The following is a 25,459-nucleotide window of genomic DNA, read 5'->3' as shown; positions in this document are numbered from 1 at the left end:
CATTGTTGTTGTTGTTGTTGTTGTTGTCAAGCACTGCTGTATTCCTCTGTTTAGAGTCATGTGATATGATGGGATGGTGTGAATACATCACTTTCTCATCATTTGTAACTGTAAATACCACTATTTATATGTAACTTTAATATGACTAGGAAGGTTATATGTGTCAAACCACAACTGATACATTGTAGCTGCACACAGTTTAGGAAATTCTCTCTCTGACACACAACACAGTACATTGTCTCTAATTCTCACTGTCTGTCTGTGTGTCTTTGCTACCAGTGTCCTGTATAATAGATTGCCTATTGGTCGAGGGTAAAATCACCGTGGAGTTGACATCTCCAGCATCTTCTCTGTTGTTATGATCTGCTGAACAGGGACACGGGCCTGTGTAACACATTTTTCCAGACATCTCTGTCCTTTTCCGTCAACACGGATGGACTCTATTCAGAGAAAATACAGAGTTATAATTTTTTTTTTATCATTCACTTGAACATGAAGGTCACATGAACAGACTTTTCTGGGGGCATTTTGGGGAAAGAGATGACACAAGAGTTACTGAGTTAATCAGCAGATATTGATTTAGTTGAACACCTAACATGTATTAGGTTATTCTTCATAATATACTCCATCTGTCACCGGGGTGATTGATTGACCATGTATGGTTTGTTTACTTTCCGTACGTCGTCGCATCTTAACTCGCTCTTGACTTTGATTGGCTGAAATGATATCCCACTGGATATCTAAACCAATCGGATGTCTGAGACAGTTGAAACGCTGAGTTGGAGAAAAAAAAAAAAAAACGAAAGTTTCCACGTTACCACAGTCACAAAGTCAACATTGCTAACCTTATGCAAAACCTTAAATAGCATTTTGATATAATTTATTGCCATACATCTTTACAATATAGCCAGTGTGGTTAAGATTTAAAATACAATTGAAAAAAAGAAATTGTAGAAATAGGCGCTATTTATGACTTTATGGCTGTGGTAACTAGTGACGAGCAAAAACACGAGTTCCCTGTCTACTCGCAGATCTCGCGTGATGTCCGTGACGTGGCTGTCGCGTACTGTATCAAAAGCTTGGGTGTTATCATTAGTTCCCCGTTTTGCAACTAAAACCACCGTTTCTATTGGACAGTATCGGGTAGGTCCCCTCCCGTTTCGTTTGCCTCCGTTTATGGAACGCGTTGCAACAGAATTGGCATAATGAATGAGCCCCTGGAAATCTTCTACTGTACAGATGAAAACAGTTTGGCCAGCTGTGGCTTTCTGATAACGTGTCTACAGTCGGGAACGATAACAACAAGAAACATACATTCCCTGGACTCTAAAAGCTGCGTCTGGATCAGTGTGTTCAGGTAAGTGTCGTCTCTCTGTCCCTTCAATAACACAGCAAAACGCAAATGCACTGGCAGCGCTGGGTAAAAGTACTGAATCTACAGGGTAGGGAGCGTAAACGCATCCACACGTAACGAATGAAGTTTTGAACATAATATGCATCAAACAGCTCCAATGCGAAGTTGCACCTCCATTTGGCTAGACGGCGCCAACAGATCTGGGTCCAGGCTAGACGGCACCAACAGATCTGGGTCCAGGCTAGACGGCACCGACAGATCTGGGTCCAGGCTAGACGGCACCAACAGATCTGGGTCCAGGCTAGACGGCACCAACAGATCTGGGTCCAGGCTAGACGGCACCAACAGATCTGGGTCCAGGCTAGACGGCACCAACAGATCTGGGTCCAGGCTAGACGGCACCGACAGATCTGGGTCCAGGCTAGACGGCACCAACAGATCTGGGTCCAGGCTAGACGGCACCAACAGATCTGGGTCCAGGCTAGACGGCACCAACAGATCTGGGTCCAGGCTAGACAGGCACCAACAGATCTGGGTCCAGGCTAGACGGCACCAACAGATCTGGGTCCAGGCTAGACGGCACCAACAGATCTGGGTCCAGGCTAGACGGCGCCAACAGATCTGGGTCCAGGCTAGACGGCACCAACAGATCTGGGTCCAGGCTAGACGGCACCAACAGAAGTTGCACCTATATTTTTCGAGTTTTTACATAAAACGGATCAGAGAACCGAAGTCATGCCGGAAAATGAAAATTGCGGTGTGTGGCGTAATATGGAGGACCCGACAAGTCAGCCTCTTCCCTGTAAATGTCATGTAAAACTCCCGACAAAAAAAATAACTTCACTTCAAATTATCCGCAGTCATGACTTCTGGTTTCAATTACATTTATCAGCCAACTTACAAAGCAAATTACTTTTGTGAATGTATAGGTACACAAAATAAGTTTGCCATCTTGCTAGCCAACTATAGCCTACTAATGTTAGCCTTTTACTAACTGTTAGTGCTGCGTGAACCAGTTGCTATCGTCGCTTAGCTTCCAGCTACATTAAAGGAAACAAACGTTTTGAAATACATAACGCCCCATCTAACCACTTATCAAATAATGTTGCCGGTATATGCGGTTATCTTAGGCCACGTTTTTTTCACTCGTTAATGACAAAGTTTGTTTTCGTTTTTATTATAGTTCCATAATATAAGACAGGAGGACTTTGTCAGCCTTGGATGTGTTCGCCCAGAGACTAGCTGCTAACTAGTTACAGTTGGGGCGGCAGGGTAGCCTAGTGGTTAGGGAGTTGGACTAGTAACCGGAAGGTTGCAGGTTCTAACCCCCGAGCTGACAAGGTACAAATCCGTCGTTCTGCCCCTGAACACCCACTGTCATTGTAAGTAAGAATTTGTTCTTAACTGACTTGCCTAGTTAAAAAAATATATATTGAACTGAAGAGGCCTAACTTTACTGCTGTTCTGTTAAAATGGTGATTTGGCTCTGGAAGCCTAAACCAGCTAAATACTCCCATGAATCGATTCTCTATTGCTCTACGGTTCTAGAAAAAATAATTTCACAAATGCAACATTTAAAAAAAAACAGTATTTTGTTGAGTGACATGTTTGTGGCCATTTGTCACAGGTTCAGAGACTCAGATAATTCATCGGGTAGTCCACAGGTGTTCAGAGACTCAGATAATTATTCAGGTCGTCCACAGGTGTTCAGAGACTCAGATAATTATTCAGGTCGTCCACTCTGTCTTCTGTTGACACACAGGTGTTCAGAGACTCAGATAATTCATCAGGTCGTCCACTCTGTCTTGTGTCTGTTTTCTCTTAATAACAAGCGTTGTGACATGGAAATACGGTCGTGTGGGAACTCTAACCCTATAAAGTAGCCTTTTAAAATATATATTTGTATTATTTCTAGCCGATATGAAAGATAAGGTCCTTATGCTTTCAAAACCAGTAGAGCAAGCGATGCCTGTTAATGTTCAGACCGAGAGGCGGGTCTCTTAACAAACCCCGCCCCCACAGAAGATGCTTTCGTCCAATGACTCGTATGTAATGGAACTGAAAATCATGATCAAGGGCTACAGTGACGTTAGCATCTAACATTTGCTAACAGGCTAAGCATCTAACATTTGCTAACAGGCTTAGCATCTAACATTTGCTAAGCATCTAACATTTGCTAACAGGCTAAGTATCTAACATTTGCTAAGTATCTAACATTTGCTAAGCATCTAACATTTGCTAACAGGCTAAGCATCTACCATTTGCTAAGTATCTAACATTTGCTAAGCATCTAACATTTGCTAACAGGCTTAGCATCTAACATTTGCTAACAGGCTTAGCATCTAACATTTGCTAACAGGCTTAGCATCTAACATTTGCTAACAGGCTTAGCATCAAACATTTGCTAAGCATCTAACATTTTGCTAACAGGCTTAGCATCTAACATTTGCTAAGCATCTAACATTTGCTAACAGGCTAAGCATCTAACATTTGCTAACAGGCTACGTATCTAACATTTTGCTAACAGGCTTAGCATCTAACATTTGCTAACAGGCTACGTATCTAACATTTTGCTAACAGGCTAAGCATCTAACATTTGCTAACAGGCTAAGCATCTAACATTTTGCTAACAGGCTAAGCATCTAACATTTTGCTAACAGGCTAAGCATCTAACATTTGCTAACAGGCTAAGCATCTAACATTTTGCTAAAAGTCTAAGCATCTAACATTTGCTAACAGGCTAAGCATCTAACATTTGCTAACAGGCTAAGCATCTAACATTTGCTAACAGGCTAAGCATATAACATTTGCTAACAGGCTAAGCATATAACATTTTGCTAACAGGCTAAGCATCTAACATTTGCTAACAGGCTAAGCATATAACATTTGCTAACAGGCTACGTATCTAACATTTGCTAACATTTTGCTAACAGGCTAAGCATCTAACATTTTGCTAACAGGCTAAGCATCTAACATTTTGCTAACAGGCTAAGCATCTAACATTTTGCTAACAGGCTAAGCATCTAACATTTTGCTAACAGGCTTAGCATCTAACATTTTGCGTTTTGTTTCCCCATCAGAGACATTCTGTAATTTAACCTTTCTACCTCGCCCCTCCCCTACATGGCCCCTCCCTACATGGCCCCTCCCCTACATGGCCCCTCCCCTACATGGCCACTACTCATTAGATTGGTCTCTGTTTTGTTTCTAGGGTGGTAATGTGTACCTACCTAACTAGCTAGGTAGGTAACTATGTACAGATCATTCAGCACCAGTAAAAGGCTCCAGGATCTGCTTTGTTTTACCTGTGAAACCATTTCCTCATTGCTTGTTGTTTGGCCTAAATGAAATGAGAACCACAGTCAGCGACTGTGTAAATAAGTTACACAACGGCCAAGGAAACATTTACCTGTAGCCTCTCTGAGCTACTGCACCTGCCAAGAGGTCCGGGCATTTTATGGCACAGGTAGCCAGTGGGCCTGGTCAAAAGTAGGGGGGGGCATCTGGGATGTCAATGTGATCTCCTCTCTGGGGGGGGGGGGGGGGGGGGGGGGGCATCTGGGATGTCAACGATGTCTCCTCTCATCGCAGGTGTGTGTGTGTGTGTGTGGTCTCATCCCAGGTGTGTGTGTGTGTGTGGTCTTATCCCAGATGTGTGTGTGTGGTCTCATCCCAGGTGTGTGTGTGTGTGGTCTTATCCCAGATGTGTGTGTGTGGTCTCATCCCAGGTGTGTGTGTGGTCTCATCCCAGGTGTGTGTGTTTTGTCAGGTGATCGTAATGGCGGAGGGAGGCTTTGACCCCTGTGAGTGCATCTGCACCCAGGAGCACGCCATGAGACGACTCATCAACCTGGTAAGAGTGTGTGTGTGTGTGTGTGTGTATCTGTGTGTGTGTGTATCTGTGTGTGTGTGTGTGGGTATGTGTGTGTGTGTGTGTCTGTGTGTGTGTCTGTGTGTGTGTGTGTCTGTGTGTGTGTGTATGTGTGTGTGTGTCTGTGTGTGTGTCTGTGTGTGTGTGTGTGATGGAGAGAGATTCCTGTGAAACTGTGTCTTCCGCATTTACCCCAATCCACGTCATCATTCAATCTGATTAAAACTGACGGCAGGATGCAGCATGACCCTGATGGGGGGGGGGGGGGGCACTTGTTCACTTCCCTCAGTACATTAGATATAGTTTGCCCATGCCTCGACCAATCCAGTCTTTTTTTTTTTTTACATTTGAGAGAGATCATCATTAATGTATACAGACATAATATGACATTTGTCTTTATTGTTTTGAAACTTCTGTATGTGTAATGTTTACTGTTAATTTTTATTGTTTATTTCACTTTTGTTTATTATCTACCTCACTTACTTTGGCAACGTTAACATATGTTTCCCATGACAATAATGCCCTTAAATTGAAGAGAGAGAGAGAGAGAGAAAAAGGCGAGAGACACAAGGAGAGAAGGAGGGAAGGGAAAAGTGTGTGGGACTGTGGAGGCTCTGAGCCAGCAGCATATCCTGGTTCCTGCTGTCTGTCTCTCTGTGTTTGTCTTGAGGACTGACAGATAGACACACACACACACACACACACACACACACACACACACACACACACACACACATAGATGGTGTCTCTCTCTCTTTCTGTGCTTCAAGGTAGTGATTAGAATGTTGCAACAATGGAATGCTGGGAGGCGGGGGTGTAAATCTGTTTTAGAATGCGCTCCAGTCAACCAGGCCATCTCATTGGTCCCTGTGTACAGGTGTGTCTATGTGGCCAGCTGTCATTGGTCCAGCACAACCATGAGAGTTTCGTCATTTGCCTACAGACAGAGCGGGACCCTGAACCACAGCTTAGTCCTTAACTTCCTGGGAGTTGTCCAATATTTTATTTTAATGAACATACAGAGATTTCTAAGTATATATAGATACAGATTTATGTTGAGTTATGATGTACATGTACACTACTGTTCAAAAGTTTTTGGGTCACTTAGAAATATCCTTGTTTTTGAAAGAAAAGCAACATTTTTTTTGTCCATTTTTAAATGACATCAAATTGATCAGAAATACAGTGTAGACATTGTTAATGTTGTAAATGACTATTGTAGCTGGAAACGGCTGATTTGTTATGGAATATCTACATAGGCCCATTATCAGCAACCATCACTCCTGTGTTCCAATGGCACGTTGTGTTAGCTAATCCAAGTTTATCATTTTAAAAAGGCTAATTGATCATTAGAAAACCCCTTTTGCAATCCTGTTAGCGCAGCTGAAAACTGTTGTACTGATTTGAAGAAGCAATAAAACTGGCCTTCTTTAGACTAGTTGAGTATCTGGAGCATCAGCATTTGTGGGTTCGATTACAGACTTAAAATGGCCAGAAACAAAGACCTTTCTTCTGAAACTCGTCAGTCTATTTTTGTTCTGAGAAATGAAGGCTATTCCACGTGAGAACTTGCCAGGAAACTGGAGATCTCGTACAACGCTGTGTCCTACTCCCTTCACAGAGCAGCGCAAACTGGCTCTAACCAGAATAGAAAGAGGAGTGGGAGGCCCCGGTGCACAACTGAGCAAGAGGACAAGTACATTAGAGTGTCTAGTTTGAGAAACAGACGCCTCACAAGTCCTCAACTGGCAGCTTCATTAAATAGTACCCACAAAACACCAGTCTCAACGTCAACAGTGAAGAGGCGACTCCGGGATGCTGGCCTTCTAGGCAGAGTTCTTCTGTCCAGTCTCAACGTCAACAGTGAAGAGGCGACTCCGGGATGCTGGCCTTCTAGGCAGAGTTCCTCTGTCCAGTCTCAACGTCAACAGTGAAGAGGCGACTCCGGGATGCTGGCCTTCTAGGCAGAGGTCCTCTGTCCAGTCTCAACGTCAACAGTGAAGAGGAGACTCCAAGATGCTGGCCTTCTAGGCATAGTTCCTCTGTCCAGTCTCAACGTCAACAGTGAAGAGGCGACTCCGGGATGCTGGCCTTCTAGGCAGAGTTCCTCTGTCCAGTCTCAACGTCAACAGTGAAGAGGCGACTCCGGGATGCTGGCCTTCTAGGCAGAGGTCCTCTGTCCAGTCTCAACGTCAACAGTGAAGAGGCGACTCCGGGATGCTGACCTTCTAGGCAGAGTTCCTCTGTCCAGTCTCAACGTCAACAGTGAAGAGGCGACTCCGGGATGCTGGCCTTCTAGGCAGAGTTCCTCTGTCCAGTCTCAACGTCAACAGTGAAGAGGTGACTCTGGGACGCTGGCCTTCTAGGCAGAGTTCCTCTGTCCAGTCTCAACGTCAACAGTGAAGAGGAGACTCCGGGATGCTGGCCTTCTAGGCAGAGTTCCTCTGTCCAGTCTCAACGTCAACAGTGAAGAGGCAACTCCGGGATGCTGGCCTTCTAGGCAGAGTTCCTCTGTCCAGTCTCAAAGTCAACAGTGAAGAGGAGACTCCGGGATGCTGGCCTTCTAGGCAGAGTTCCTCTGTCCAGTCTCAACGTCAACAGTGAAGAGGAGACTCCGGGATGCTGGCCTTCTAGGCAGAGTTCCTCTGTCCAGTCTCAACGTCAACAGTGAAGAGGTGACTCTGGGACGCTGGCCTTCTAGGCAGAGTTCCTCTGTCCAGTCTCAACATCAACAGTGAAGAGGAGACTCCGGGATGCTGGCCTTCTAGGCAGAGTTCCTCTGTCCAGTCTCAACGTCAACAGTGAAGAGGTGACTCTGGGACACTGGCCTTCTAGGCAGAGTTCCTCTGTCCAGTCTCAACGTCAACAGTGAAGAGGCGACTCCGGGATGCTGGCCTTCTAGGCAGAGTTCCTCTGTCCAGTCTCAACGTCAACAGTGAAGAGGCGACTCCGGGATGCTGGCCTTCTAGGCAGAGTTCCTCTGTCCAGTCTCAACGTCAACAGTGAAGAGGCGACTCCGGGATGCTGACCTTCTAGGCAGAGTTCCTCTGTCCAGTCTCAACGTCAACAGTGAAGAGGAGACTCCGGGATGCTGGCCTTCTAGGCAGAGTTCCTCTGTCCAGTCTCAACGTCAACAGTGAAGAGGAGACTCCGGGATGCTGGCCTTCTAGGCAGAGTTCCTCTGTCCAGTCTCAACGTCAACAGTGAAGAGGTGACTCCGGGATGCTGGCCTTCTAGGCAGAGTTCCTCTGTCCAGTCTCAACATCAACAGTGAAGAGGCGAGTCTGGGATACTGGCCTTCTAGGCAGAGTTCCTCTGTCCAGTGTCTGTGTTCTTTTCCCATCTTAATCTTTTATTTTATTTTGGCCAGTCTGAGATATGGATTTTTATTTGAAACTCTGTCTAGAAGGCCAAGCATCCCGGAGGTCTAGTTTTGTGTTCGTTGAAGAGGGCGAGAGCTGCCAGGCGACTTCCATTATCTCATAGGAATTGAATGATTCATTGAAAACCACAAGATCTGTCTCTCTGCCTGTCTCTCTGCCCGCCTGTCTGTCTGTCTCTCTGCCTGTCTCTCTGCCCGCCTGTCTGTCTGCCTCTCTCTGCCCGCCTGTCTCTGTCTCTCTGCCTGTCTGACTCTCTCTGCCTGTCTGTCTGTCTCTCTGCCTGTCTCTCTGCCTGCCTGTCTGTCTGTCTCTCTGCCTGTCTGTCTGTCTGTCTCTCTGCCTGTCTGTCTGTCTCTCTGCCTGTCTGCCTCTCTGTCTGTCTGCCTGCCTGTCTGTCTGTCTCTCTGTCTGTCTGTCAGCCTGTCTGCCTGTCTGCCTGCCCGCCTGTCTGCCTGTCTGTCTGTCTGTCTGTCTGTCTGTCTGTCTGTTTGCCTCTCTGTCTGTCTGTCAGCCTGTCTGTCAGCCTGTCTGTCTCTCTGCCCGCCTGTCTGTCTCTCTGCCTGTCTGCCTCTCTCTGTCTGTCTCTCTGCCCGCCTGTCTGTCTCTCTGCCTGTCTGACTCTTCTGTCTGTCTCTCTGCCTGTCTGTCAGCCTGTCTGTCTGCCTGTCTGCCTCTCTGTCTGCCTGCCTGTCTCTGTCTGTTTGCCTGGTCTAATAAGGATAGAACAAACACGATCTGTAAACTCATGTTCTCCCCCCCCCTCTCTCTCTCTCTCCGCCCCCTCTCCCCCCCCCCCCTCTCTCTCTCTCTCTCTCCCCCCCCTCTCTCTCTCCTGTGTCCACCAGCTACGTCAGTCTCAGTCCTACTGTACAGAGACAGAGTGTCCTCAGGACTGTATGTATGCTTTATATCACCACACACTGACCCACATTTAAGCTTCGTGCTGATCTAAACAACACTTCCAGTGGAGATACACACTTTGTTTTTCAGTGTTGGTTGATACACCGTCCAGCCAAGTGGTTATTAACGGGACTGTCTTTCTCTGTGTCCCTCCAGTACCAGGACCCAGTGGCTCAGTAGGAGGTGGAGACCTGACTGTCCCCGTGGTTCTGATGGGCTGGATGGTTCTGGTTCTGCTCCTCTTCCTCCTCAGACCCAACAGCCTCAGAGGATCCCCAGCACCGCCTGCCGGCAAACCTACTGGACCTCACAGTGTAGGTATGGAGGGAGGAGGAGGGAACCTACTGGACCTCACAGTGTAGGTATGGAGGGAGGAGGAGGGATAGAGGGAACCTACTGGACCTCACAGTGTAGGTATGGAGGGAGGAGGAGGGAACCTACTGGACCTCACAGTGTAGGTATGGAGGGAGGAGGAGGGAACCTCCTGGACCTCACAGTGTAGGTATGGAGGGAGGAGGAGGGAACCTACTGGACCTCACAGTGTAGGTATGGAGGGAGGAGGAGGGAACCTCCTGGACCTCACAGTGTAGGTATGGAGGGAGGAGGAGGGAACCTACTGGACCTCACAGTGTAGGTATGGAGGGAGGAGGAGGGAACCTACTGGACCTCACAGTGTAGGTATGGAGGGAGGAGGAGGGAACCTACTGGACCTCACAGTGTAGGTATGGAGGGAGGAGGAGGGAACCTACTGGACCTCACAGTGTAGGTATGGAGGGAGGAGGAGGGAACCTACTGGACCTCACAGTGTAGGTATGGAGGGAGGAGGAGGGAACCTACTGGACCTCACAGTGTAGGTATGGAGGGAGGAGGAGGGAACCTACTGGACCTCACAGTGTAGGTATGGAGGGAGGAGGAGGGAACCTCCTGGACCTCACAGTGTAGGTATGGAGGGAGGAGGAGGGAACCTACTGGACCTCACAGTGTAGGTATGGAGGGAGGAGGAGGGAACCTACTGGACCTCACAGTGTAGGTATGGAGGGAGGAGGAGGGATAGAGGGAACCTACTGGACCTCACAGTGTAGGTATGGAGGGAACCTACTGGACCTCACAGTGTAGGTATGGAGGGAGGAGGAGGGATAGAGGGAACCTACTGGACCTCACAGTGTAGGTATGGAGGGAGGAGGAGGGAACCTACTGGACCTCACAGTGTAGGTATGGAGGGAGGAGGAGGGAACCTACTGGACCTCACAGTGTAGGGAGGAGGAGGGAACCTACTGGACCTCAAAGTGTAGGTATGGAGGGATAGAGGGAACCTACTGGACCTCACAGTGTAGGTATGGAGGGAGGAGGAGGGATAGAGGGAACCTACTGGACCTCACAGTGTAGGTATGGAGGGAGGAGGAGGGAACCTACTGGACCTCACAGTGTAGGTATGGAGGGAGGAGGAGGGATAGAGGGAACCTATTGGACCCCACAGTGTAGGTATGGAGGGAGGAGGAGGGATAGAGGGAACCTACTGGACCTCACAGTGTAGGTATGGAGGGAACCTACTGGACCTCACAGTGTAGGTATGGAGGGAAGAGGAGGGAACCTACTGGACCTCACAGTGTAGGTATGGAGGGAGGAGGAGGGAACCTACTGGACCTCACAGTGTAGGTATGGAGGGAGGAGGAGGGATAGAGGGAACCTACTGGACCTCACAGTGTAAGTATGGAGGGAGGAGGAGGGAACCTACTGGACCTCACAGTGTAGGTATGGAGGGAGGAAGAGGCATAGAGGGAACCTACTGGACCTCACAGTGTAGGTATGGAGGGAGGAGGAGGGATAGAGGGAACCTATTGGACCCCACAGTGTAGGTATGGAGGGAGGAGGAGGGATAGAGGGAACCTACTGGACCTCACAGTGTAGGTATGGAGGGAACCTACTGGACCTCACAGTGTAGGTATGGAGGGAGGAGGAGGGAACCTACTGGACCTCACAGTGTAGGTATGGAGGGAGGAGGAGGGAACCTACTGGACCTCACAGTGTAGGGAGGAGGAGGGAACCTACTGGACCTCACAGTGTAGGTATGGAGGGATAGAGGGAACCTACTGGACCTCACAGTGTAGGTATGGAGGGAGGAGGAGGGATAGAGGGAACCTACTGGACCTCACAGTGTAGGTATGGAGGGAGGAGGAGGGAACCTACTGGACCTCACAGTGTAGGTATGGAGGGAGGAGGAGGGATAGAGGGAACCTATTGGACCCCACAGTGTAGGTATGGAGGGAGGAGGAGGGATAGAGGGAACCTACTGGACCTCACAGTGTAGGTATGGAGGGAACCTACTGGACCTCACAGTGTAGGTATGGAGGGAAGAGGAGGGAACCTACTGGACCTCACAGTGTAGGTATGGAGGGAGGAGGAGGGAACCTACTGGACCTCACAGTGTAGGTATGGAGGGAGGAGGAGGGATAGAGGGAACCTACTGGACCTCACAGTGTAAGTATGGAGGGAGGAGGAGGGAACCTACTGGACCTCACAGTGTAGGTATGGAGGGAGGAAGAGGCATAGAGGGAACCTACTGGACCTCACAGTGTAGGTATGGAGGGAGGAGGAGGGATAGAGGGAACCTATTGGACCCCACAGTGTAGGTATGGAGGGAGGAGGAGGGATAGAGGGAACCTACTGGACCTCACAGTGTAGGTATGGAGGGAACCTACTGGACCTCACAGTGTAGGTATGGAGGGAAGAGGAGGGAACCTACTGGACCTCACAGTGTAGGTATGGAGGGAGGAGGAGGGAACCTACTGGACCTCACAGTCTAGGTATGGAGGGAGGAGGAGGGAACCTACTGGACCTCACAGTGTAGGTATGGAGGGAGGAGGAGGGATAGAGGGAACCTATTGGACCCCACAGTGTAGGTATGGAGGGAGGAGGAGGGATAGAGGGAACCTACTGGACCTCACAGTGTAGGTATGGAGGGAACCTACTGGACCTCACAGTGTAGGTATGGAGGGAAGAGGAGGGAACCTACTGGACCTCACAGTGTAGGTATGGAGGGAGGAGGAGGGAACCTACTGGACCTCACAGTCTAGGTATGGAGGGAGGAGGAGGGAACCTACTGGACCTCACAGTGTAGGTATGGAGGGAGGAGGAGGGATAGAGGGAACCTATTGGACCCCACAGTGTAGGTATGGAGGGAGGAGGAGGGATAGAGGGAACCTACTGGACCTCACAGTGTAGGTATGGAGGGAACCTACTGGACCTCACAGTGTAGGTATGGAGGGAACATACTGTACCTCACAGTGTAGGTATGGAGGGAGGAGGAGGGATAGAGGGAACCTACTGGACCTCACAGTGTAGGTATGGATGGAACCTACTGGACCTCACAGTGTAGGTATGGAGGGAGGAGGAGGGATAGAGGGAACCTACTGGACCTCACAGTGTAGGTATGGAGGGAGGAGGAGGGAACCTACTGGACCTCACAGTGTAGGTTTGGAGGGAGGAGGAGGGAACCTACTGGACCTCACAGTGTAGGTATGGAGGGAGGAGGAGGGAACCTACTGGACCTCACAGTGTAGGTATGGAGGGAGGGGAGGGATAGAGGGAACCTACTGGACCTCACAGTGTAGGTATGGAGGGAACCTACTGGACCTCACAGTGTAGGTATGGAGGGAGGAGGAGGGATAGAGGGAACCTATTGGACCCCACAGTGTAGGTATGGAGGGAGGAGGAGGGATAGAGGGAACCTACTGGACCTCACAGTGTAGGTATGGAGGGAACCTACTGGACCTCACAGTGTAGGTATGGAGGGAAGAGGAGGGAACCTACTGGACCTCACAGTGTAGGTATGGAGGGAGGAGGAGGGAACCTACTGGACCTCACAGTGTAAGTATGGAGGGAGGAGGAGGGAACCTACTGGACCTCACAGTGTAGGTATGGAGGGAGGAAGAGGGATAGAGGGAACCTACTGGACCTCACAGTGTAGGTATGGAGGGAGGAGGAGGGATAGAGGGAACCTACTGGACCTCACAGTGTAAGTATGGAGGGAGGAGGAGGGAACCTACTGGACCTCACAGTGTAGGTATGGAGGGAGGAGGAGGGAACCTACTGGACCTCACAGTGTAGGTATGGAGGGAGGAGGAGGGATAGAGGGAACCTATTGGACCCCACAACGCAAGTATAGAGGGAGGGGGGGGGTAGAAGAGGGGGGTGGATGGGGGAGAGGAGGGTGGATGGAGGGGGGGAAGAGGAGGGTGGATGAAGGGGGGGAAGAGGAGGGTGGATGGAGGTGGGGAAGAGGAGGGTGGATGGAGGTGGGGAAGAGGAGGGTGATTGGAGGGGGGAGAAGAAGAGGAAGGTGGATGGAGGAGGGTGGATGAAGGGGGGAGGGGGAGAGGGGGGGTGGATGAAGGAGAAGAGGGTGGATGGAGAGGAAGAGGGTGGATGGAGGAGAAGAGGGTGGATGGAGAAGAGGAGGGTGGATGGAGGAGAAGAGGGTGGATGGAGGAGAGGAGGGTGGATGGAGGAGAGGAGGGTGGATGGAGAAGAGGAGGGTGGATGGAGGAGAAGAGGGTGGATGGAGGAGAGGAGGGTGGATGGAGGAGAGGAGGGTGGATGGAGAAGAGGAGGGTGGATGGAGGAGAAGAGGGTGGATGGAGGAGAAGAGAGTGGATGGAGGAGAGGAGGGTGGATGGAGAAGAGGAGGGTGGATGGAGGAGAAGAGGGTGGATGGAGGAGAAGAGGGTGGATGGAGGAGAGGAGGGTGGATGGAGAAGAGGAGGGTGGATGGAGGAGAGGAGGGTGGATGGAGGAGAAGAGGGTGGATGGAGGAGAAGAGGGTGGATGGAGGAGAAGAGGGTGGATGGAGGAGAAGAGGGTGGATGGAGAAGAAGAGGGTGGGTGGAGGAGAAGAGGGTGGATGGAGGAGAAGAGGGTGGATGGAGGAGAAGAGGGTGGATGGAGGAGAAGAGGGTGGATGGAGAAGAGGAGGGTGGATGGAGGAGAAGAGGGTGGATGGAGGAGAAGAGGGTGGATGAAGGGGGGTGGATGAAGGGGGGGAAGAGGAGGGTGGATGAAGGAGAGGAGGGTGGATGAAGGGGGGTGGATGAAGGGGGGGAAGAGGAGGGTGGAGGGGAGGAGGGTGGATGGAGGAGAAGAGGGTGGATGAAGGGATGGTTTTGATATTGTTGTATGTATTTGTTTATTGACCGTTGTTCCTCCTGTTTAACAGAGTCGTGACCAGGATCCCCCAGCTCCACCGGTGGACTAGCAGCAGAACCAGACGGAACAGAACCGGAGAGAACCAGACGTTCTACTGGACAACCCAACATCTCCACAGGACGTTCTACTGGACAACCCAACATCTCCACCAGACGTTCTACTGGACAACCCAACATCTCCACAGGACGTTCTACTGGACAACCCAACATCTCCACCAGACTGGACAACCCAACATCTCCACCAGACGTTCTACTGGACAACCCAACATCTCCACCAGACGTTCTGCCCGTTCTACGTTGGTACCCTGGAACCCAACAGCTTACTGCGACCTCCGACCCCTGTACATCACAATGCATTTCCTGTTTAGTGTACTACTTTAGACCAGAGCCCTATGGGGGTAGTGCAATACTTTAGACCAGAGCCCTATGGGGGTAGTGCACTACTTTAGACCAGAGCCCTATGGGGGTAGTGCACTACTTTAGACCAGAGCCCTATGGGGGTAGTGCACTACTTTAGACCAGAGCCCTATGGGGGTAGTGCACTACTTTAGACCAGAGCCCTATGGGGGTAGTGCACTACTTTAGACCAGAGCCCTATGGGGTAGTGCACTACTTTAGACCAGAGCCCTATGGGGTAGTGCACTACTTTAGACCAGACCTCTATGGGGTAGCGCACTACTTTAGACCAGAGCCCTATGGGGTAGTGCACTATATAGGTCAGGGTTGGGGGGGGGTGTGATCCACAACAAAGATCTGACATCATCAGGCGGGGCCACAGTTGATCACGGGCCTTGTAACTAATCTAACTCAGAGGGGAATGTAGGGACCAGATCGACCTTGTATACTGTCCTCTTTCCTCTGGGCATCACCGGCTGGGTCTCAGATGGCCTTTCTAGTGCACTACATAGGGCTCTAGTCAGAATTAGTGCACTACATAGGGCTCTAGTCATAATTAGTGCACTATATAGGGCTCTAGTCAGAATTAGTGCACTACATAGGGCTCTAGTCAGAATTAGTGCACTACATAGGGCTCTAGTCAGAATTAGTGCACTACATAGGGCTCTAGTCAGAATTAGTGTACTACATAGGACTCTAGTCAGAATTAGTGCACTACATAGGGCTCTAGTCAGAATTAGTGCACTACATAGGGCTCTAGTCAGAATTAGTGCACTACATAGGGCTCTAGTCAGAATTAGTGCACTACATAGGGCTCTAGTCAGAATTAGTGCATTACATAGGGCTCTAGTCAGAATTAGTGCACTACATAGGGCTCTAGTCAGAATTAGTGCATTACATAGATTGGGGTGCAATTTGGGACTCAGATATTAATTTGTTATGGTCAACTAGCTAGTCACTAGTCATCTAGTTTATTGATGGTCTGATCAACTAGCTAGTCATGTAGTTTATTGATTGAATCACTTAGCAACAGGAGAGGGGGAGGGGCTCTTCAGAATCAACACCCCGACATTCCGCGGTGATGTCACAATGGATCTGAGTGTAGCGCGCGTTGATGATGTCATAGTGTAAGTTCCACTGTGTTGTTGTGTAGTCAGGTCATGGGGGGTGTATTCATTATGTCTATTCTGTTGCAAAACGTTTTTTTTTAGTTTGTTGCAACAACAAAAACGAACAAAAAATGTTTTGCATCAGAAACCATTTTTTTTACTCCAGAGTTTCTATTGGACAAATGTCAGTAGGTTCCTCCCCCATTTCGTTCTGTTTGCTTTCGTTTGGTTTGTAAAATGGTAAACGGTTTCCGTTGCAAGATGTAATGAATACACCCCAGGGTTTTTTATTTTTTACCCCAGGGGAGGGGGGGTCTGAGGTTGGCAGGGGGGGTTCAGAGTTGGGCAGGCAGGGGGACATGGAATCACTCTGGGGCCTTAAGTATGTGCACTACTTAGGCACCCTATTCCCCATATACATTATAGTGCACTACTTATGCACCCTATTCCCTATATACATTATAGTGCACTACTTAGGCACCCTATTCCCTATATACAGTATAGTGTTCTACTTAGGCACCCTATTCCCTATATACAGTATAGTGCACTACTTAGGCACCCTATTCCCTATAAACAGTATAGTGCACTACTTAGGCACCCTATTCACTATATACAGTATAGTGCACTACTTAGGCACCCTATTCCCTATATACAGTATAGTGCACTACTTAGGCACCCTATTCCCTATATACAGTATAGTGTACTACTTAGGCACCCTATTCCCTATATACAGTATAGTGCACTACTTAGGCACCCTATTCCCTATATACAGTATAGTGTACTACTTAGGCACCCTATTCCCTATATACAGTATAGTGCACTACTTAGGCACCCTATTCCCTATATACAGTATAGTGCACTACTTAGGCACCCTATTCCCTATATACAGTATAGTGTACTACTTAGGCACCCTATTCCCTATATACAGTATAGTGCACTACTTAGGCACCCTATTCCCTATATACAGTATAGTGCACTACTTAGGCACCCTATTCCCTATATACAGTATAGTGCACTACTTAGGCACCCTATTCCCTATATACAGTATAGTGTACTACTTAGGCACCCTATTCACTATATACAGTATAGTGCACTACTTAGGCACCCTATTCCCTATATACAGTATAGTGTACTACTTAGGCACCCTATTCCCTATATACAGTATAGTGCACTACTTAGGCACCCTATTCCCTATATACAGTATAGTGCACTACTTAAGCACCCTATTCCCTATATACAGTATAGTGCACTACTTAGGCACCCTATTCCCTATATACAGTATAGTGCACTACTTAGGCACCCTATTCCCTATATACAGTATAGTGCACTACTTAAGCACCCTATTCCCTATATACAGTATAGTGCACTACTTAAGCACCCTATTCCCTATATACAGTATAGTGCACTACTTAGGCACCCTATTCCCTATATACAGTATAGTACACTACTTAGGCACCATATTCCATATATACAGTATAGTGCACTACTTAGGCACCATATTCCATATATACAGTATAGTGCACTACTTAAGCACCCTATTCCCTATATACAGTATAGTGCACTACTTAGGCACCCTATTCCCTATATACAGTACAGTGCACTACTTATGCACACTATTCCATATATACAGTATAGTGCACTACTTAGGTATGTCAACAACAAAAGGAGGGCACTATATAGGGAATAGGGCTCTGGTCTATAGTAGTACCACTATATAGGGAATAGGGCTCTGGTCTATAGTAGTACCACTATATAGGGAATAGGGCTCTGGTCTATAGTAGTACCACTATATAGGGAATAGGGCTCTGGTCTATAGTAGTACCACTATATAGGGAATAGGGCTCTGGTCTAAAGTAGTACCACTATATAGGGAATAGGGCTCTGGTCTATAGTAGTACCACTATATAGGGAATAGGGCTCTGGTCTATAGTAGTACCACTATATAGGGAATAGGGTCTATAGTAGTACCACTATATAGGGAATAGGGCTCTGGTCTATAGTAGTACCACTATATAGGGAATAGGGTCTATAGTAGTACCACTATATAGGGAATAGGGCTCTGGTCTATAGTAGTACCACTATATAGGGAATAGGGCTCTGGTCTATAGTAGTACCACTATATAGGGAATAGGGCTCTGGTCTATAGTAGTACCACTATATAGGGAATAGGGCTCTGGTCTATAGTAGTGTACTATATAGGGAATAGGGCTCTGGTCTATAGTAGTGTACTATATAGGGAATAGGGCTCTGGTCTATAGTAGTACCACTATATAGGGAATAGGGCTCTAGTCACTAGTAGTGCACTATATAGGGAATAGGGCTCTAGTCACTAGTAGTGCACTATATAGGGAATAGGGCTCTAGTCACTAGTAGTGCACTATATAGGGAATAGGGCTCTAGTCACTAGTAGGGCACTATATAGGGAATAGGGCTCTAGTCACTAGTAGGGCACTATATAGGGAATAGGGCTCTAGTCACTAGTAGGGCACTATATAGGGAATAGGGCTCTAGTCACTAGTAGTGCACTATATAGGGAATAGGGCTCTAGTCACTAGTAGGGCACTATATAGGGAATAGGGCTCTGGTCTATAGTAGTACCACTATATAGGGAATAGGGCTCTGGTCTATAGTAGTACCACTATATAGGGAATAGGGCTCTAGTCACTAGTAGGGCACTATATAGGGAATAGGGCTCTAGTCACTAGTAGTGCACTATATAGGGAATAGGGCTCTAGTCACTAGTAGTGCACTATATAGGGAATAGGGCTCTAGTCACTAGTAGTGCACTATATAGGGAATAGGGCTCTAGTCACTAGTAGTGCACTATATAGGGAATAGGGCTCTAGTCACTAGTAGTGCACTATATAGGGAATAGGGCTCTAGTCACTAGTAGTGCACTATATAGGGAATAGGGCTCTAGTCACTAGTAGTGCACTATATAGGGAGTAGGGCTCTGGTCTATAGTAGTGTACTATATAGGGAATAGGGCTCTGGTCTATAGTAGTGTACTATATAGGGAATAGGGCTCTAGTCACTAGTAGTGCACTATATAGGGAATAGGGCTCTAGTCACTAGTAGTGCACTATATAGGGAATAGGGCTCTAGTCACTAGTAGTGCACTATATAGGGAATAGGGCTCTAGTCAGAAGTAGTGCACTATATAGGGAATAGGGCTCTGGTCTATAGTAGTACCACTATATAGGGAATAGGGCTCTAGTCACTAGTAGTGCACTATATAGGGAATAGGGCTCTAGTCACTAGTAGTGCACTATATAGGGAGTAGGGCTCTGGTCTATAGTAGTGTACTATATAGGGAATAGGGCTCTGGTCTATAGTAGTGTACTATATAGGGAATAGGGCTCTGGTCTATAGTAGTGTACTATATAGGGAACAGGTCTAACAGAGAGAAAGGGCTTCAACTATGCACTTTACCTTCCAAAACAACAAATAAACTGTAATACCACAGCTTCCTGGTCCGTTGTCTGACTTCCTGTCTGTCTGTCTGACTTCCTGTCTGACTGTCTACCTTCCTGTCTGACTTCCTGTCTGTCTGTCTCCCAGTCTGTCTGTCTGACTTCCTGTCTGTCTGTTTGACTTCCTGTCTGACTGTCTGACTTCCTGTCTGTCTGTCTGACTTCCTGTCTGTCTGTCTGATTTCCTGTCTGACTGTCTGACTTCCTGTCTGTCTGTCTCCCAGTCTGTCTGTCTGACTTCCTGTCTGTCTGTTTGACTCCCAGTCTGTCTGTCTGACTTCCTGTCTGACTGTCTACCTTCCTGTCTGACTTCCTGTCTGTCTGTCTCCCAGTCTGTCTGTCTGACTTCCTGTCTGTCTGTTTGACTTCCTGTCTGACTGTCTGACTTCCTGTCTGTCTGTCTGACTTCCTGTCTGATTTCCTGTCTGACTTCCTGTCTGTCTGTCTGACTTCCTGTCTGTCTGTTTGACTCCCAGTCTGTCTGTCTGACTCCCAGGGTGTCTGTGTGACTCCCAGTCTGTCTGTCTGTCTGTCTCCCAGTCTGTCTGTCTGACTTCCTGTCTGACTCCCAGTCTGTCTGTGTGTCTGTCTGACTCCCAGTCTGTGTGTCTGTCTGACTCCCAGTCTGTCTGTCTGACTCCCAGTCTGTGTGTCTGTCTGACTCCCAGTCTGTCTGTCTGACTCCCAGTCTGTCTGTCTGACTTCCTGTCTGACTCCCAGGGTGTCTGTCTGACTCCCAGTCTGTCTGTCTGACTCCCAGTCTGTCTGTCTGACTCCCGGGGTGTCAATAGATAAAGGTATTGTGTGAACAAGATTAACAACTCTCTGGCCTCTTCTCAAATCCAACCTAATCATTCATGTCCTATTTGTCAAAGTCATTTAAAAGCACATTTCAGTGATACTGTGATGATCCCAAATGGCACCCTGATTCCTACATAGTGCACTAGTTTGGACCAGAGCCCTATATAGGAGGCTATCTGGGACAGAAACAAATTCATTCCAGCTGAGCTCACCATGACAACGCTGTATTGTTAATCTTTCTGAACCCTGCCCCAATGCCGATCTAACCATTAATGACGTCTCACTCGCTGGTTGGCTGTACGCGACGCAGAACCCCGGAAGACTTTACTTCGCCCAATTTGTACAAGGGTCGCCACTAGTTACCACAGACACAAAGTTTTAAAAAACGCCGCCTATTTCGTAAATTTCTCTTAATTAAAATGTTATTTTAAACATTAACCACACTGCTAACCTTATACCTAACCCTAAATGATGAGCAAACATCTCATTTTTGTATGAATTTATACAATAGAGCCAATTTTGACTTTGTGACTGTGGCATCTAGCGGAAACCCAGCATAATATGCAACATTACAGAGCTCTCATTTGTAACTAACGGGTTTAAGTACAGCAACTATCGACACGCGATCCCTTCCACAACCCCAAAGATCTTCAAAGCAACAATATTTCAGTGATAAAATTGACATCGCGTCAGTAACATCTGATTATACCGATAACGGAAGTGAGTTTTTTTGCGAATTGAATTTTATCCGTGAGATCGGGTAGTTGTCTCCGCAGTGGTAAGTGTTTTACTACTCAATAGCTATGTAATTATTAATAAATTATAATAACGTTATAACTGTTACTGAAACCTTTGGACGCTCATATTTGTTGAGATTGACGTCTCTCTCTCTCTCTCTCTGATTCACTTTAGCCGAGTAGAATAATCCAACCAAGGGTGCGTTCGAAAATTCAGTTTTCTGACCCTAACTTCGGTGCTTGACTAATGTTAATTTGCTAGCTACTTCAAAAGATCACAAATGAGAGAACACCTCCAATCTGACACATTTTTACTCAACCAAGCAGAGCTGGTTAGGATGTTTTCATGTTATCCATAGTGTTGCTGGACTGTAATTGTGCTGCTGGAAAACGATTTAATTACGTTTTTTTGCCCGACTGTTTACTGACACCGGCCATATTTAACGGGTGTTGATTGGTTCGTAAATTCATCCATTGTTTCTGTGCTCTGCCACAATCAAGACGCCCTGAAATCGGAGTAGACCGCAGGAGTGAATTTTGCGAACGCACCCTAAATCAGAACGGAATCAAAAAAACATCCTGTATTAAACTGGTTTCCGACATTCTGGATTAATGCCTCGATGTCTGACTTCATTGTGAAAGTTGTTGTGAGTTTAGCAGTGTAACGACCCTGGGTTTATAAACGCTGATTTTGACTGCCACTTGAGTATATGTTCGGGGGCACAGTCGATATCACGCTGGACTTCGGGTTTAGAAGGTTGAGGGTTCAAGTCCCGCTCCATGCCTGTTTCATTACAGTACTTTTACACACAGTTACGTAATAATCTCGTTTTCTTTTCCAACAACGTGCTCCGTTGCACAGACACAAAACTTTTCTCCAAAAAGGCTAACATTATACCACTGTTTTTAAAATGAGCTATTTGACTTCTAGTTCCTTACTCAAGTGAGGGTCATATACTCTGACGTTCAATTTGTCTCGTCTTTTCTAGTTTGTTTTATTAAGGTTTCTTCCCTCCAGGGAGTTGTTCCTTGCCAGTTGCCCAGCAGGGTTGGGGAGTAACGGGTTACATGTGTAAATCCGCTACTTTACCAGAAAACATATTGTAGTCAGATTACAAATACTCTTTGAAAATCTAGATGATTACTTAAAAGGATTAGTTTTAAATTCAGAAAGGAGGTTTGTGGGGGAAAAATGTTTGTGGACACTTCTCTGTTTTCTCAATGACCCGTCAAATCAGCATTGGAGAGAAAAAAAAGGCACAATGTTTAAATTTGTTCCACCTGAGTGAGTCTGACCACCAATCAGAGACCACTAATGATGACACACCAAATGATGACCACCAATCAGAGACCACTAATGATGACACACCAAATGATGACCACCAATCAGAGACCACTAATGATGACACACCAAATGATGACCACCAATCAGAGACCACTAATGATGACACACCAAATGATGACCACCAATCAGAGACCACTAATGATGACACACCAAATGATGACCACCAATCAGAGACCACTAATGATGACACACCAAATGATGACCACCAATCAGAGACCACTAATGATGACACACCAAATGATGACCGCCAATCAGAGACCACTAATGATGACACACCAAATGATGACCGCCAATCAGAGACCACTAATGATGACACACCAAATGATGACCACCAATCAGAGACCACTAATGATGACACACCAAATGATGACCACCAATCAGAGACCACTAATGATGACACACCAAATGATGACCACCAATCAGAGACCACTAGTGATGACACACCAAATGATGACCACCAATCAGAGACGACTAATGATGACACACCAAATGATGACCACCAATCAGAGACCACTAGTGATGACACACCAAATGATGACCACCAATCAGAGACCACTAATGATGACACACCAAATGATGACCACCAATCAGAGACCACTAATGATGACACACCAAATGATGACCACCAATCAGAGACCACAAATGATGACACACCAAATGATGACCACCAATCAGAGACCACTAATGATGACACACCAAATGATGACCACCAATCAGAGACCACTATGATGACACACCAATCAGAGACCACTAATGATGACACACCAAATGAGTTTTCATGGATCGCGGGGAAAGAGCAGGAGAAGGTTTTTCTAGGCTACAGTCCAAGCTGTGTCTTCCACAATGGTGCGACTGCTGTCGGCATCCAAACATGATCCAACTTGACTAAACGCTTGGAGGTAAAGACGACAGTAGTGGTGTCGTCTACGGCGATACGGATATCACTTATTATTGATATCTACATAGCGCATTGATGTGAATCACGCTGCTACTCTCTCATTTAGATATTTGCTCTTTACGGATTGTAGTTGTTGTGGACGGCTGTTCACAAATCTAAACGTGTATTTGAACCCAATAATGATTGAATTTAAATACATTTTTAATCTGCCCTACCAATCATTGTTTTTGAAACCAGTGGACAGCGAGCTCTTGCCAACAGCTGCTCAATGCCCAATCAGTCTCCATGACAACAACGTCGTAAACAACAGAGTAGGGTTGGCTAATACGTCCTTAGTTTTCACAAAACTAAAGTCAGTTGTTTTGGGGTCCTGCTCAGGTAAAACAATTTGGTTAATCTATACTTTCATATTTCCAAGTCCTATTCTTGGAAGATTAAGGGCTATACATGACTGGAATTCTGATAGACTTTGTATTAAAAAAAACAAAGATATAATTTAATCGTATTGTTTGTTATATGTAGTAGAAAGCGATGGTTTAGAAGAAGCATACATAACCAACCCATAAAGTAACATTTAACATCCATATATGGCCAACTATGTAAACTTAAACATGGATTTATCCTGCAATAGATGTCGTTTAATTGGTAACATACATGTTTGTCTTCTTCTAACGCCTCTTAAGGGGGAAAGTAATCTAAAAGTAACTAGATTACATTACTGATTACTATTTTTGGCCTGGTAACTAGTAACTGTAATAGATTACATTTAGACAGTAACCTACCCTGGTTGGATTACATTTAGACACTAACCTACCCTGGTTGGATTACATTTAGACAGTAACCTACCCTGGTTGGATTACATTTAGACAGTAACCTAACCAACCCTGGTTGGATTACATTTAGACAGTAACCTAACCAACCCTGGTTGGATTACATTTAGACAGTAACCTACCCTGGTTGGATTACATTTAGACAGTAACCTACCCTGGATGGATTACATTTAGACAGTAACCAACCCTGGATGGATTACATTTAGACAGTAACCTACCCTGGTTGGATTACATTTAGACAGTAACCTACCCTGGTTGGATTACATTTAGACAGTAACCAACCCTGGTTGGATTACATTTAGACAGTAACCTAACCAACCCTGGATGGATTACATTTAGACAGTAACCTACCCTGGATGGATTACATTTAGACAGTAACCTACCCTGGTTGGATTACATTTAGACAGTAACCTACCCTGGTTGGATTACATTTAGACAGTAACCTACCCTGGATGGATTACATTTAGACAGTAACCAACCCTGGATGGATTACATTTAGACAGTAACCTACCCTGGTTGGATTACATTTAGACAGTAACCTACCCTGGTTGGATTACATTTAGACAGTAACCAACCCTGGTTGGATTACATTTAGACAGTAACCTAACCAACCCTGGATGGATTACATTTAGACAGTAACCTGCCCTGGTTGGATTACATTTAGACAGTAACCTACCCTGGTTGGATTACATTTAGACAGTAACCAACCCTGGTTGGATTACATTTAGACAGTAACCTAACCAACCCTGGATGGATTACATTTAGACAGTAACCTACCCTGGTTGGATTATATTTAGACAGTAACCTAACCAACCCTGGTTGGATTACATTTAGACAGTAACCTACCCTGGTTGGATTACATTTAGACAGTAACCAACCCTGGTTGGATTACATTTAGACAGTAACCAACCCTGGTTGGATTACATTTAGACAGTAACCTGCCCAACCCTGGTTGGATTACATTTAGACAGTAACCTACCCTGGTTGGATTACATTTAGACAGTAACCTACCCTGGTTGGATTACATTTAGACAGTAACCTGCCCTGGTTGGATTACATTTAGACAGTAACCTACCCTGGTTGGATTACATTTAGACAGTAACCAACCCTGGTTGGATTACATTTAGACAGTAACCTACCCTGGTTGGATTGCATTTAGAC

At 46.7% G+C, this 25,459-nt stretch overlaps 2 protein-coding genes across 7 annotated transcripts in view; both read left to right on the top strand.

The window, feature by feature from the left end:
• The first annotated feature begins 1,078 nt into the window (after positions 1 to 1,078).
• On the top strand, positions 1,079 to 15,200 carry LOC118936874 (small integral membrane protein 14-like). 3 transcript variants are annotated; one of them, XM_036934414.1, is made up of 5 exons: positions 1,101 to 1,357; positions 5,124 to 5,207; positions 9,454 to 9,502; positions 9,665 to 9,826; positions 14,721 to 15,200. In XM_036934414.1, the coding sequence occupies exons 2-5, from the start codon at positions 5,133 to 5,135 to the stop codon at positions 14,726 to 14,728; spliced, it is 294 nt and encodes a 97-aa protein (XP_036790309.1). In that variant the 5' UTR covers positions 1,101 to 1,357; positions 5,124 to 5,132; the 3' UTR covers positions 14,729 to 15,200. The 3 variants fall into 3 exon arrangements, with proteins under 3 accessions (XP_036790307.1, XP_036790309.1, XP_036790308.1); XM_036934413.1 differs by having other exon boundaries at positions 1,113 to 1,357; positions 9,665 to 9,822; positions 14,721 to 14,792; XM_036934412.1 differs by lacking the exon at positions 14,721 to 15,200 and having other exon boundaries at positions 1,079 to 1,357; positions 9,665 to 9,870.
• Positions 15,201 to 20,408: 5,208 nt separating this feature from the next.
• LOC110518820 (UDP-glucose 6-dehydrogenase) overlaps positions 20,409 to 25,459 on the top strand; it is a 28,245-nt gene continuing 23,194 nt past the window's right edge. For 2 of the 4 annotated variants that reach the window (XM_036934408.1, XM_036934411.1), the window contains exon 1: positions 20,409 to 21,266. The gene's annotated coding sequence lies outside the window, so the exon portion shown is untranslated. Of the gene's footprint in view, positions 21,267 to 23,331; positions 23,470 to 25,459 lie in introns of those variants that run through there. The other 2 variants (XM_036934410.1, XM_036934409.1) reach the window with 2 other exon arrangements.

This window comes from Oncorhynchus mykiss, chromosome 10 (genome assembly GCF_013265735.2).
Source record: "Oncorhynchus mykiss isolate Arlee chromosome 10, USDA_OmykA_1.1, whole genome shotgun sequence".
Lineage (NCBI taxonomy): Eukaryota > Metazoa > Chordata > Actinopteri > Salmoniformes > Salmonidae > Oncorhynchus > Oncorhynchus mykiss.
Note: the sequence above shows the minus strand (reverse complement) of the source record. Positions and strands in the feature narration are given on the sequence as shown.